Raw genomic sequence first — 16,145 nt, forward strand, 5'->3', positions numbered from 1 at the left:
AAAAGGCAGCTCATAGAGAAAAACGAAATATATAAAAATTAACTTTGGTATTTTGCAATATATATATATATATATATATATATATATTTGCTATATATTATTTATTGAGTGAATAAAGTTCAAAATAGCTTATATACTTTCTCCATATCATTTGATGCACTAGATGCGGAATGATGAGGAATAATTTTGTATTCATATCATGTTTGATATTTGTTTAAGTTTTTAGTTATCTCAATTTCATCAATTATTATGTACATGACACAATATGTGGTTTGCATAATTCTATTAAACATTAATCCTCATCCACGTGATAAGCATATGATATGAACGAAATTTTACGATTCTATATACTCTTTGACAACCATGATTGCTTTAAAATTTTTTTGACATTTAAAATTTTAGAAATATTAAACAATATATTATTCACATTTACATATTATATACTCATCTATAATTTATCACACTTATTACTCATCTCATCAATAATACAAATTAGTATCTCGAGATATTACTTATAGCGACCACATAGGAATTTTGTGCAAAAGAAATATATTTACATGCAAACACTTGATAAATAACTAATGTCTCGTAGCACGTTATGCGTGCATGTATATTAAAATATTTTGTGTTTATAATTATGGTGAAAAAAAAATCATTTTATTAGATACGATATTTATAGATTGGACAATATTTTACTGCGATAATTTAAACTTTGAGATATAGTAGAAAAATTGCAGAAAAATGGAGAAAGGATTGAGAGGGGTACCGAAATTATTAATAAAATCATACCAACAAGTTAAATAACCAATATTATGAAAGATAAAATTCTAAATAAATTTGATGTGATCACATTGATGTACCAAAATTAATTAGCATGAGTTGTCCAAATTTAATAATATATATATATATATATATATATATAGTATAAAAGTATAAATAATAAAAATAAAAGAAGATAAAAGAAACAAGTAATAAATAAATATAGAAATAGAAGGATCGGAAATAGGAAACTTTTACATGGGGATTCCAAATGTGTGTGTCTTTGTGTGTGTGGTTTGGTATCAGCTACAAACTGAGAGAGGATCGAGACACTCAGTCGATGTGAAGTGAAATTAATGCAATCTATTAATTTCTTTCTTTCTTTCATTCTTCATATTAATTCTTCATCTTCCATTTATTTAATTATTATTATTTATATTTACATTAAAAAAAATTAACGAGGATACGGATGGAATTGGTTTGAGTGAAAAATATTTCATTTGTGCAAAGTTTAATAGACATATTTGAAATCTATCATGATTCGAAATCAGAAATCGAAATTTATCCAAACAAATAGAAGTAGTTTAAAGGATGGATCAATCCAAACACAATCGAGTGAATCTAACAAAAAGATAGTGAAGGATTTATTGCTTTCAACATTTCATTATTAGGGGAAATTATTACTTAATGATGCCTTGCTTTTCTTCTTCTTCTTCTTTTTTCTTTTTTCTGTTTTCCCGCTTGGGCTTAATATGTAAAAAGAAAATTAAAATGCAAAAGAAGCCTATAGAATAATCCAAATTAATCCAGTTACAAAACACTGCCCAGTGGCCACATGTGCAGTACAGTCGTCCAGCAAAACAGCATCTCAGTGTTCAATACATGAAAGACAAATTAAACCCAAAAACAAAAACAAAATAAAAAATAAAAACAAATCAATAAATCAATAAAAGACAGTATAAAGAAACAGAAGTTGTACCCCCACACCCATTATCCATCTCTTGTGCGTGATTTTTATTTTTTTTCCTAGTGTGCGCGCTAGGAAGCTCAAATATATAATACTACACATGAAACTATATTATAAAATAAATAAGAGAGAGGGAGATTACATCATCATATAATAATACCAAAAATTAAATAATATTAAGAGAGAGGGCAAGAAAATATGTCACGGGTTTGTCTAGAAATGCCCTTATTTGCACAGTTCTAGACACACAGACACATATTCCTCTCTCACTACATACCCGAGGTCTTCTTGGTAATTAAATATAATTTTTCTACATATATAAAACTGAAAACCCCTAAAATAAATAAATAAATAAATAAAAGTTTATTTGCAAATTCACTTCTCTAGTACTACTAGCTAGTCTTCAAAATTTGAAACCCCACCATCTCAAAAACCCTCCTTGTCAAGAAAGAAAGCTGCATATATAGAATATATTATTTATTCAAGAAAGTTTGGCTTATTTTCTTGGATTTTCCATGGCCTTGATGTTGGATAACTGTGAAGGGATTCTCTTATCCTTAGATTCTCACAAATCTGTGCCGGCTCCATTTTTGACCAAAACTTATCAGCTGGTTGATGATCCCACCACGGATCACATTGTTTCTTGGGGTGAAGATGACGCCACTTTCGTCGTGTGGCGTCCGCCGGAGTTTGCTCGTGATCTTCTCCCCAACTATTTCAAGCACAACAATTTCTCTAGCTTCGTTCGTCAGCTCAACACCTATGTGAGTAATTTCTCATGTTTTCTTGGGATTAATTTTTCAGATGTGCATGAAATGATGGAAGTTTCTGATTTGGGTTTTGTTTTCTTGTTTTCTTGAATCATGATGATGATGATGATGATGGAAACTAGGGTTTCCGGAAGATTGTGCCAGACAGATGGGAGTTTGCGAATGAGTATTTCAAGAAAGGTGAGAAGCATTTGTTGTGCGAGATCCACCGGAGGAAGACGGCTCAGCCGCCGCCGCAGCAGCAAGTTTCCCTCAACCACCACCACCACCATTCCTTCAACGGCCAGAGTTTCTTCCCCTGCTACTCCACCCGAGACAGCATATCGCCGCCGGACTCCGACGAACAGCAGCCAAACACGTGGTGTGACTCTCCGCCACTCGCCTCCCCAAACGGCAGCGGCTCCGCTGCGACCAACGCCGCCGCCTTGTACAACAACGGCAGCAGCTCTTTTATCGCGCTCTCTGAAGACAACGAGAGGCTCAGAAGAAACAACACCATGCTTGTATCTGAGCTATCTCACATGAGAAAATTATACAACGATATCATATATTTCGTGCAGAACCATGTGAAACCAGTGGCCCCAAGCACTGCTTATCATTCCCCATTTTTCCCCAACAACTCACCAAAATCATCTCCTGCAACAAATCCCTTCAATGTCGGCGGATCCTCGATGCTGCAAAAGCCGCTGAATCAGCTCATCGGGTACGGCCAAATGGCGTCAAATCCCCATCAAGGTAATCCATATTTGGGATCCATGAACAGTTCTCCTCCAAACAAGATTTCTCAGACCAGTGTGACGATTCTTGAAGAAAAGGAACAAAGTGCTAGAACTAAACTTTTCGGTGTGTCGCTGCATTCTAAGAAAAGATTGCACCCAGAATACACTTCTTCAATGGAGACAAACAAGTCCAGATCACTGGTTCTCGAAAAAGATGATTTAGGATTGAATCTCATGCCTCCATGTTAATTAAGTACTAATTCGACCCATTTCAGATTAGTGCTAAAATCTCTAGATTTTGTTCATCTTATAATGTTATCCATTCAAGTTTTCGATCTCTTTCATATTCTCTATGTTTTAGTCTTTCTTTAGAAGGTTATTATATATCACTAGTTGTGTATATTTCCCCAGCCGTTAATGCAGGTTGGTTTTTGTTTAGAGTGAATTAATCAGCTTCCGAATCCTTAAACATCATCATGTCCCTTTTTTTTTTTTTTTTTACTCTTGAATTAATTAGTTCTTACGTACAAAGTTTCTTTTCGGATTTATATATATTTCTGTTGGCAAGCATTTAATTAGTCCCCCCATAATTGGACCAGAACTGTTCCTTTTCTCCTTGCCCTTTTGCCTCTCTTTCTGGTTTTGTTATCTGAACAATTCAGTCAGATAAATTAATGCAAACATGAAAAAGAGGGAGAGAGAGTTAGCTAGCGAAGAGGCTGAAGCCGAAGCTTTTTCTTCTTTCCTGTTTATTTTTGGTTTTCTGGGATTTGTCTGTTCTCTTCATTAATTTATCATACGTACATATGTATGACCATTTCTCCAATTACAATTACTCGTACGTTTCTTGATTTTTCGATTGATAAGGTTGTAATAATCTACACATACATATATTATATGTGTGTATATGATTAATTATTATAGAATCTAATACATGTATGATTCTATAGCAGTAAAAGTAGGTAAGCAGCAAGATTCATAAAAGTTGACTCAAAAGAATACAATTATATATTGCTGTAATTAGTAGTGTTATTATTATTTACCATAATGGAGGTATGATTATATTTGGTTGAGATCTCCATTTTCTCGTTTCTGTTAATTAAATTTGAGCTGGTGCACAGTCTGCAGACACTCAGAAAGTGAGGAAACGAACACAGAGATGGCAACAAAAATAAATATGTAAAATATTATTAGCGTAACGAGGAATTAAAAAAGGTGGGGGTGGGGAAGGGGGGTGTTGTATTTGTAGGTATGAAAGGGAAATATAGGAAGAAACTGACTAAAAATGTTCTTTGAAAGGTTACTATCAAGGCTTCTATACTTCTTCTGATGACCAGAAAACCTTTGCCTTTTCCTTCTTTCAAGTATATCTGATGTATCTCTCTTTTACCACTTCTCTCAACACCCCACCCCACTTAAGCTCTATTGCAGTTTTGCCGGAAATATCAAAATATTCACACATATTTATACAAATCGCAGTGCAGTTTTTCTGCTTAGCTTATTAGTTTGCAAATTAATGTGTTAATTCGAGATTTACTCTATGGAAGGGTACTGGTTGTCGGTTCCAACGTCGTAAGAAAATAATAATAATAATAATAATAATAAACAATGTTCACAATCAAATTTAAAAAATCCCAAACATTTGTTTTTTAATCTTACATTTATTATAAGTAGTCCTTCACTTGTTAATAGTTTTTAAAAACAACAGAATAAGTATAGTTTTAACCAAGAATATTTCAAAGGTAGTATAAGATCCTTTTGAATTACTAATTTTTTTTTTAAATACAAATTGTTAGAACAGTCAAAGTGTTGGGGCAACCCGTCTCACCCCACTAATAAACGGGTTGAGTCACAAATTTCTAACACCCTTAGCCTAAATGACAAGGCTGGGTGGTGACTAGCGGGTTTGCGGGTCATTCCGCCACAACCAGCCAAATATTATAAAAAATTGGCGGACAGGCCTGGCCCCACCAACTGGTGGGTTGCGGGTTGGCCCACCATGTAAGTGAAATCCTACATGTATAGACATTGCCTCAATGCAGATTTAAGGACGAGATCTATCAAAACATGTGGGCCCCACTATTTTTCAATGAATCCCACAAATATTGATAAATTATCTGCGACTCACCCTGCCCCTTTTGACAGTTCTAGATAGAGTAATGAAGAATTTTTTGTAGGAATTTAATTAGATTATTAAATGTTGTTGGTTCAATCATTTGTATAATCATCATTATATATATTAGTAAAGAGTAACCCTAACCCTAGTTTTGTGTATACACATAAAGTTTTCATTTTCTTGTTTTTTTTCCGTTGAAATTATGGCACGTAACGATGTTGCACGTGCATCGTAGATTGGTGCTCAAACTAATTCAACTCTTATTTAAAATTTCATTAATTTGAATGTTATGAAATTATATATTCAAACATAGTGATGGAAAGAAACAATCATGCAAGGGACAAAAGTTAAAAGACATTAAATCTCAAGGTTTTCAATCTATTCGTTCCACAATATCTTAATTAGTTTTCTAAAACACTCCTATAAAATGTTATTATTAAGAGGGGAAAAAAAAAGTAAAATCAATCCTATAGGCTAAATTGATATTTGGCGCAATATGTTAATTACTTTGCACTTTCAATGTCGTTTTGTGGGAGTGCGGATGTATAATATGACTCATATGAGTTGGTCTCTTGTGAGACAATTTCGTGGATCTTTATCCGTGAGACAGATCAAATTTATCCATATTTACAATAAAGAGTTGTACTTTTAAAATAAAAGGTAGGAAAAATATTTTTTTTTGTCCATTAACTTGTCCATTTTTTTTGTTTTGCATGCTCCATTAAATTTTTAAATTTTGGTTTTAGTACACTAACTTTTAGTTTCGAGTATTTTGGTACAATTGCTGATGTGACATCGGAAAATGCTGACGTAAAATCGGAAAATGCTGACGTGACATCGAAAAATGATGGCTTGTCTAGTTGCCACGTCAGCAATTGGACCAAAATCACTGAAAATTAAAAGTTAGTGTATCAAAACCAAACTTTAAAAAGTTAATGGACCAAAACTAAAAAGCGTACAAAGTTATTGGATAAAAAAAACATTTTCCATAAAAAATAATACATTATCATGGTGACCCAATAGAATATCTTTCTTACAAAATTTACCCTTGAGACAGTTTAACAAGAGTTTTTGTGTAATATCTATTGTTCCTAATGTGATATACTATAGTACCGACTACCGACTTATCCGACACCAAGTGACGTATGAATTGTGATATGTATATATCAAGTTATATTGCATTAAAACCTATTTTCTAAATGATAAGGTATAGTCAAAATCTAATGTAGATCAAGTTATAGGAAAGTTCTATACTAAAACACAATTTTTTAACTGAGTAATTGAAACTATAACAATCTAATATTAACTTAAATTGCTTCCCTATACATGTATAATGTATTCAAAATAAATGAACACAACCCATGCACACGACAACTATTTATTTTTAAAAAATTATTTCAATTTTTCTTACCAATTACAATATAAATTCCTCAACCATCATGTTGTCACCTTATTCTTGTCAAAAAAATTGGTAGAAATTAATTGAGGCGCGTGCACATATATATTTTAAAAGGAGAAAATAATTTTTTTTATCAATTAACTTGTCTTTTTTTTTTTTGGTCTTTTTAAAGTTGGTTTTGGTACATTAACTTTTATTTTTCGGTTATGTTGATATAATTGATGACGTGGTACCGAAAAATACTGACGTGATATGAAAAAATAATGACAAAGCATCGAAAAATGTTGATATGTCAAGCTGACACATCAGCAATTGGACCAAAATCATCAAAAATTAAAAGTTATTGTATCAAAAACAAACTTTAAAAAGTTCATTTTTAAAAAAAACATTTTTCCCAAGAGACACACACATATATGTACACATATAAAGAAAGAAAGTGAAATTTATGGGAATCAAGAGATAAAGAGGCTTTAAGAAGAGTGTATTTTCGTGTTGCTTAACAGCCGAGTTTTTCGAAATATGGGAAAGGAAAAAGGCAGAAATTTCAAGATTTTTCTTTTGTTTAGTCTTTTTAGTGCACTTTATTGACATTATATTTGGTATCTGATCGCTTTATTGACAATTTCAACATTTATATTTTATATATTATATTATACATTTGTGTATATTTATACATACAGCTTTATACACGAATACCCAAAGTTTTCCAAAGACTTGGCTTTAATGGAAGGTGTAAAGTTTTCCATTTTCCTTTTTTCGATAATTTCTTTCAGTTCTTTTTTTAATGGTTTCGTTGTCTTTGTGAATGGTCTCCCTATCACAAGGCAACGGGAGTTGTGAATTGCGTACTTTTGTTTATGAAATAAATAAATCGGGAATGTTACAAAGTGGAGCCATATAAACAAATTTTGTGATACGGTGCTGTGCGATGGATTAATTATCCGGTTCATAACTTCAATAATAATAATATTTAATATAAAAATTAATATTTTAAAATATAAAATAAAGCGACCAAGCTGTAAAAATATATGGTGATGGATATTATATTACTTGTAAATATTAAACCTCACTAAAATAAATTTATGAGAATCTTAATTGCTAATTTATACTATTAGTGTTAGTTAAGAAGAGTAAATTTGAATTAATGATATTTCATTTGAGTAAAATTGGAAGTTCACATTAATATACCAAAAATAGTTAATATATTATCCTTATTATTTATAGATTTGAAGATTATCTAATATATAATTTTTAAGTTTTTTTGTTTGTTTTTTTCCTCAGAAATCTCTCTTTACTTAAAAAATCAAATTTCAATTAAAGTTTTAGAATGTGGAGTTAATTATTTATGTGTACAGTTCAGTGGATCGACAGATTTATTTCCAACCTTCAAAAATAAATTTTCGCCAATTAGGGTTTTGCTCTCAAAACCCGTTACCCGTATGACATCAAATAATTGGATTGCAGAAGCCCAATTTTCAGTTAATCTGGCCCATGTAACAAAAAAATTATTTCCCAGTTTGCCCGCAACACACACACACACACATATATATATATATATATATATATATATATATATATATGATATAATATGTTTTCAAAGGAAAATTATATTTCTTTTTTTAGTATGTTTTTTTTGACAGAAAAAAAAAAATTCCACCAATTTATATGTATATGTTATAAATTTCTATAGCCATATTATCAAATACCCTAAAATAAAAACAAAAGGTCAATCAACAAAATTTTTTTAATAAAAAAGAAATTGTTCAAAGGATTCAAAGCCAACTTCTTCCTCTTCCCTAGCTAAATGGGCATCCCTAGTTTTAATTTGTTTCAAATCACATACCATTTTATCTAGAAAAGGGTAGAATGGGGGCATGCACGACGCATGAAAAACTAGTTATTTCAAGTTCATAACATGTTTATTAGTTTGTTTGACAAAATCTATTTGACAATGGATTTTAAATCCCAACAAGTTATTTTTTGAGTTATTGATATAGATTTGAGCGAGATGTGAAATTAGTTATTTCAAATATATAATAACAATGAATTTTTAATCCAACTTGTGTTTGGTTTTTTAGTCATTCAGATGGATTTCGAAATTACTCCGATATAAATACACCTTAAGTCACTTTTTACCGCGAATCCGAACTTGTAATCTGGTCAATGGGTTTGCTAACCGTTGACCCGATTTGAGGGATCTAATCCATGACAAGCAAGCTTGGCGAGCTGATCACGGTTCATTAATATGGAAAAACCGTGACCCACTAGTTAACTAAGGCCTTTTCTTTTTCTTTCTTTCTCTCTTGTTTCTTGTTCCACCAAAACAGTATTTGAACTATGAACTTCTCACTGATCAGGAGTCAGGTGCATAACACTCAAGCGCGCACTATGTTTGTAGAAGCCTTGATGTAAATTTACGATGTTGCATTTTATTATAATATTAGACTTAGGGGTGGAATAGGGTCGGAATCAGTCTCGTAACCCTCCTACCTATTTTCCGTCCCGAAAATAATCGAGAAATTTTTTTTCTCCCAATCTCATACCCGACACATTTTGTCCGTCGGGTAGTGAGAGGAAATCCCGATTTTTTTTTTATTTTCAAAATTTCGTTCAAAAAACAAAAAAATTATGATTATTTCATTAAAAAATACTATTTATAAATTTCTATTTCTAATAAAAAATAAATATTCAACTTAAAACATATAATAATAAAATATTTCGTATAATGCTTCAAGGTTTTGTCAAAAGAAAAACATCATATTGTGCATCGGATAATTATTAATAAAATATTCGAACACAAATTATTCGATAAATTTTGCTAAATCGATTGTTAAATTGCATCTCTTATTCTACATATTTGTTCTATTTAGATAATTATAAATATGAATTAATTTAATTTTTTAAAAATACATAAAAATAAAATGTCATTTCATGATTCTACTATTCGATAGTTTCAACAATAAACAATTATGTGAATTAAGTCCACAAGTAATTATTATATGGGTTGAAACACAACAATATTTAGCTCAATATATTAATAAAATTATTAATAAAATATATTATAATATTATTTCGAGACGGGTCGGAAATCTCGTCGGGATAAAGTTTTATTCCCGATCCCTCTCCCGATATTAATCGGAACAGGAAAAATCCCGAAAATTCGGGTCGAAGAAATGTCGGGAAGAAATTTTCGGGATGAGAATGAGATGAGATTCGGGAAGGGTCGGGATTTCGAAATTTTTTGTCACTCCTAATATTAGTCATCAAGGTACACGAATATTGTGTATACACGAAAACGGGATAACTAGCAAAATAACTTTGATCAAATATTTTTTTTTATAAAAATGACCTTACACTTGAAAGGGTTATTTTTTAAAAATAAAGTTTGACCAAAGTTATTCTCTCATATTTCCGCGGCTACTATTAATGTTGAAATAAGTTTCCAAAAAATCAAATTTTCATTTGCTATGTGATGGAGATCCAATCAATTCAAGCTTCACATGAACAAAATAAAGCCTAAAGGTTTCATTTGGATATATGCTTTAAAAATGTTTTTAGTGTTTTATATATATAAAAACTTAAAGTGTGTGTTTGAACAAGATTTTTGTAAAAATATTTCTGAAAAATATTTTTTAAAAAATGTTATCTCAGTACAGTTTTTAGAGTAAAATTGAAAGATGTATTTAAATGTTTTTAAAATAAAATTTCATTATGAAAATCAAAATAACATTACTTTTAAAATGTTAAAATATTTTTAAAAAATAAATTTTCAAACACATATTTGTACTTAAAATAAATTTTTTAAACATTTTATAAATTATTTTTAGGGAAAATGCTTTTTTTGATCCAATAACTTGTCCACTTTTTGGTTTTGATCTATTAACTTTTCAAAGTTTGATTTTGATATACTAACTTTTTTTCAGTGATTTTGATCTAATTGCTAACGTGGCAGCTAGACACGTCATCATTTTTCGGTGACACATCAGAGTATTTTTCAGTGCCACATCAACAGTTGGATCAAAATACCCAAAAACTAAAAAATAGTGTATCAAAACCAAAATTTGAAAAATTAATGGACCAAAATAAAAAAATGAACAAGTTAATGGACCAAAAAAATATTTTTTCAAAAATTTAATTTTTAAAACAGAACGAAAGTATGCATATGTTCGACAAACTTCGACTATGGTGGGGAAATCTCAAAATTGGTCTTATAAGCTCGCAAGTTTTCGATTTTGAACTTATAAGTCATCAAAGTTAGTTAGTAAAAAACTAGTTTTTTCCTCTCATTTTAAGTTTTTTTTTTTCAAAATATTGACATGATGAAAGACATTATTGACCTAATGCAGATTATTATTTATATAAAAATGGATATAGTTGTTGTATATATGGATGTCACGTCAATGTCAACAGTACTTTTAAATTGATAATCTTCAGATGAACGTTGAGCCTCTTCGCGCAAAGGACATTATAAATAGAGATTGCTTGAAGAGAGAAGAATGTTCGAAGCTTCAATTTATGTTTAAAACTTGAATCTCTCATTGTGCTAGCATTCCTACTTGAGCACTCACGGTCGAATTATCTATTTTGCTCATATCAACCCTCACTTATCTAGAAAATTATCATATTTTCAAAGATCAATCAAGGGTTCTCAAGCGCCTCGACCTTTCTAGAGAAAGCTTGAGAAGAAGAGTTTGACAGACAAAGTTGTGTTTGTTGTAGTTTGATAAAAATCGTAATCTTATCTTATGGTGAACTAGGAGTTTCGATTTAGCCATTGGATAAGTCTTAATATTGGAGTGGTGTGTTACAAGACGTTGTAATAATCAAAGTCTTCTAGGGTATTATTTTTTGTGTGGAAGAAGAAAAGACGTAGAAGGATTCAGCCTCCGAACTTTCATCACACTTGTTGAAACGACCCAAAAACTACTACTAATTTTTTTTAAATATACTTTATACTTTAATTTATTTCTTTACTATAAAATAATATTAATACATATATACATGTCCATACATATAATATATATATCATACTTAAAATACATTTACACAACTTAATATACAGTATATAAATAAATAAATATATATATATATATATAAGTATATTACATGCAAATAAATACATAAAATTAATTACTAAATCATGATAAAAATCTCATGCATTAAAAATCCCTTTACTAAATACTTAAATAAATTTCTTCAATAAATACATGCAACTTGAACATAAATAGGCAAATATAAAAATTTATGCATACTCTCAACCTCAAAATAATAAAACATGTGCAGAATTTTTGTTTTACTCTCATAGCATCAATATCATGAATTGAGTTATGGCCACGGGTACTAGCTGCCTAGATGCTTATACGCTCTCGCCGCCAGTCAGGACCACATTCTCTTCATTATTCTCATGTTCACCTGCACCATTTAAATCTAGTGAGCCTAGATACTCGGCACGTTCTATCCTTATGTAACAACATGAAATCACACACAAGCACACATCATATAAAATACGTGAATATACTTATACGTGCATGATCTTAAAAATATATGCATATAAACATGTATAAATTAATCATAAACATCATCATTATACTATATCGTAAACCTTATACATAATATGTTTCATAAAATGGCATGTCTTAATTTTTTAGTTCACAACAGGTTGTATCCATGTTGGTGGCCTCATACTTAACGATTGATCAATCATAAAAACCAACGTACGTGGCGGTGGGGTTTCCACCTCTGTGTTGCCACTTCACCAACACTCAATGTTGGATCCATAAGCTCATTATAACATATACATTATTAGGAAGGTCACCGAGCCCAGGTATCCCGGCCTCCAACCACATCACTTTTCACCTTCACTTCAACTTTCATAAAAATTTATTTTTTTTAACATGCCCTTAAACTTCACATAAAAATTCTTACATGATGCATGAACTTAAAAATTCTCATTATTTCTTTATTTCATGAAAATTTGCCCGTAAATATATATTTAATTTATTTTATTAAAAATTATACTTATATATCTAATAAAAATACATGCATGAATTAAATATATTTACGGACCTTTATTTTTTCAAGGACTTGTTCGAGCTACTGACCACTTGACTTAAACCCAAAAATTCCTAGACTGACCCAATAAGCATTAAGCCCAACATGACATGACCCATTAATTCTCATGAAATTTCAGGTTCATGACAAACTAATGGGATCACTTAAAATATTAAATAAGCTCATTAAATTGTTTTACTTAAAATTAATCTAATAAATTATTAACTAGTTCATTAACCTATGGATTAGACCGTAAAAATTACTAAACACGACACCACTTGGCCCAATAATTCTCATGGATCACGCGGCCCATGAAAAATTAGTGGGATCACTTCAATAATTATTTAAGCCCATTAATCTAGCCCAATTAATTTATTTAACCAAGCTCAATCCCATTAATTAACAACTTAAACTCTTAATTAATTAATTAATTAATTAAAATAAAAATAACCGATCCCAAATGATCTAACCAAAACCCGGACCAAAATAATTTGACCCATCATATTTTTATACCCGACCCGGACCCATAACCCGAGCCCGCCCCCAAAAACACTAAAATTCAGAACTTATGTTGGGTCATCCCATGACCAGCGACCAGCAGCCCTATATGGGCTTCGGCCGCCCGGCTCTGACCATCACCGGCTGGAGCACCACCCCCCATATCTAGCCCACATCCAGACGGTTCAAAAAAGACCAACCCCAGCCCCTAACTCAATCTATGGCACCGAAACCAGCCCCTTCTTCCTCAACCTATAATCTGCTTGCACGCAGAACACAAACTCAGACTTCAGGCCGTTCGGACGCCCATATCACGCCATCACCGGCCAAAAAACGACATGGAGTAGCTTTCCCAAGGTCTTGGGGTTCTAACCCAACTGAAATCACCCTAAAACACGCCATGTGGACCGAGAACCGAGAACGAGCCAATCTCCCAAATCTGCTCATCTTGCGCGCACAGCCCTTTAACAGCGGCTTTCATGCCTGATTCCAGCCACTCCAGACCCTTTCCACCCACCAAACCTAACCCTAAGGGACCCTAGGTCGACCCCCTAACAGTAGGTAGGGGCCTCGAACAGCCATGCATGAAAAACCATGTCAAAACTGAGCCATCATCCTCAAAAATGTGAGTCATTCATGAACTATGAAAAAACTAATTAAAATCTGAAAAACGCCTGCATTAACCATTCATTCGTGCTTAAAAACAATATATATGATTTAAATAGTATTCAAGAATGGAAATCAAATGTGTCTTGTTGAAGATTTGGACAAAACGTTGAAATCAACGCGTATCGAACTCGCCGGGACGAACGGCTCTAAAAATCTTGCAAGAACCTTCAAGGGATCGTGTTGTGTGTGTCTAAGGTGAAAGAAAAGGCTGTTGAAATGGAGAATGGCGGCTGGAGGGTGTAGACGTGAGGTAGAGGGTGAAGAGTTGAGGGCTTAACCTATCAATGAGCTTAAAACTTTGGTATAAATATTTATAAAAATTGGGTTGGGCTTACTAACTAATTAAAATATTTGACCCAACTAAAACCCACTAAAATAATATGATAGTAACTTAATATTTTCGGAATAAATAATTAAAAGTGAGATAAAAGCTCTTAAAATGGCTTACTTTGGTGAAAATCAGCTTTTATATATACATATATTTAAAACTCTTATTTTCTGAAAATAAAATTTCAAAATAATAAATTATGGCTCTTAAAAATCCCTCGTAAAAATTGTGGATAAAAATCTCTATCTTGTTCATCCACGGTCCCGTCTACACGATCAAAAATAACCTTTATCAAATAAATTCATAAATTGCAACATAGCGGGTTAAATGTCGTAATAACATTTAAAGCATGCTAATAAATCACATAATAGCACATAATAGCACATAAAATTCATTTAACCCTCTTTAATTTATTTTAAAACCAATAAATCCCCTAGTTATGCAAGCGAGTTTACGTGGCGAATTTTTAGGCGTTACACTTGTGTTCTTTCTCTCATTCATTATTACTTATCTTGTTGATACACTTGTGATTTGAGTATAAGAATTATGTTGAAGGCTCTTGAACTGTTTCCACACTTTTAAGTTTCAAGTGACTTTAAAAGTTGAGAACTTCAGTTAAGTTAGTTAACACCTATTCGATCAGTCAAATATTTCCAATTTTTTTTTTAAAAAAAGTGTATATTTATCCCCTCCCTTGCTCTCTACACATACACCCGATCCCAACAATATATTTGATAATATTTATTTATTATCCTTATATTTCAATTTCTTATCTCTTATTATTTTATTCTATCACACGAACCAAACATGGTCCCAAAGAGATGCATTTACCCCCTCTATAGTAATTTCTCGCGGGCCCTAGTTTGTCATTGATTCACAAAAAACCAGTCAAACATATGTTAAGTTCATTATCTCATCTAATAACCCCTACCAACTAATGAGTAAAAGAGGGACTATTTTCAAATTGTCCCCAAAACTATTATATCAAGTGGTCTCCCATATTTCACCGGAAAAATCGCATCATGAAGGAATGAACTGGCCGAGAATGTAGATGTTAAAATTTGCTCACATCATATGGAGAGAAATTTCGAGATGTAACATAGACTTTTTCCTTTATATGTTATAATCTTTGTACATTTCATAATTAATACCAAAAAATTTAATAGAGAATTCAAAAACTAAAGCTTCATAATTTAGACAAATATTTTAAAAATGTTGTGTTTTATAAGTGAAAAATACTTAAATTGTGTTTGAATAAGAATTTCATAAATTGTTATTAAAAAACTTTTAAAAAAAATGTTTACCACGTATAGTTTTGAATAGGGATGTAAACGAACCGAACTATTTGCGAGTTATTTGGAGCTCGACTCGTGAAAAAGCTCGTTGAGCTCGTTCGTTAAGCTTATCGAGTCGAGTCCGAGCTTAATTTTGAGCTCGGTAATTTTCACGAGCCGAGCTTGAACTTAAGGATGTTCGGCTCGTTAATTAACTCGCGAACTTGTTCGTTAATAAGTTCGGGAGCTCGGCTCGTTTAGGTGGCTCGTTATCTTGGGCTCAAGCTCGGCTTGTTTAGTCTCTCGTTAGCTCGGACTCGGGATCGACCCGTTTAGTGGCTCGTTAAATTGAGCTCAGGTTCGAGATCGGACTCGGCTCATTTTTTTAGCTCGTGAATATATATTAGTTTATATGGTTTCTCGAACTCGGCTCGTTTAGTCATTTATATGCTCATTGAGTAAATTTACAAGTTATAATATTTTAAAACTAGTATATTAAAATTTATATTAAATAATTCTTGAAATAAAAAAATCTTGATTTTTCATAAATAATAAAATTGTGATTTTATTTAAAAACTCAAATAAAAAATTTCTT

At 31.6% G+C, this 16,145-nt stretch overlaps 1 protein-coding gene across 1 annotated transcript; it reads left to right on the forward strand.

Moving 5' to 3' along the window:
• The first annotated feature begins 2,241 nt into the window (after window positions 1-2,241).
• On the forward strand, window positions 2,242-3,502 carry LOC140875525 (heat stress transcription factor B-4-like). The gene is made up of 2 exons (XM_073279232.1): window positions 2,242-2,490; window positions 2,619-3,502. Exons 1-2 carry the CDS (start codon window positions 2,242-2,244, stop codon window positions 3,462-3,464), a joined length of 1,095 nt encoding a protein of 364 aa, XP_073135333.1. The 3' UTR covers window positions 3,465-3,502.
• The last annotated feature ends 12,643 nt before the right edge of the window (window positions 3,503-16,145 follow it).

This window comes from Henckelia pumila, chromosome 1 (genome assembly GCF_033568475.1).
Source record: "Henckelia pumila isolate YLH828 chromosome 1, ASM3356847v2, whole genome shotgun sequence".
Classification (NCBI taxonomy): Eukaryota; Viridiplantae; Streptophyta; class Magnoliopsida; order Lamiales; family Gesneriaceae; genus Henckelia; species Henckelia pumila.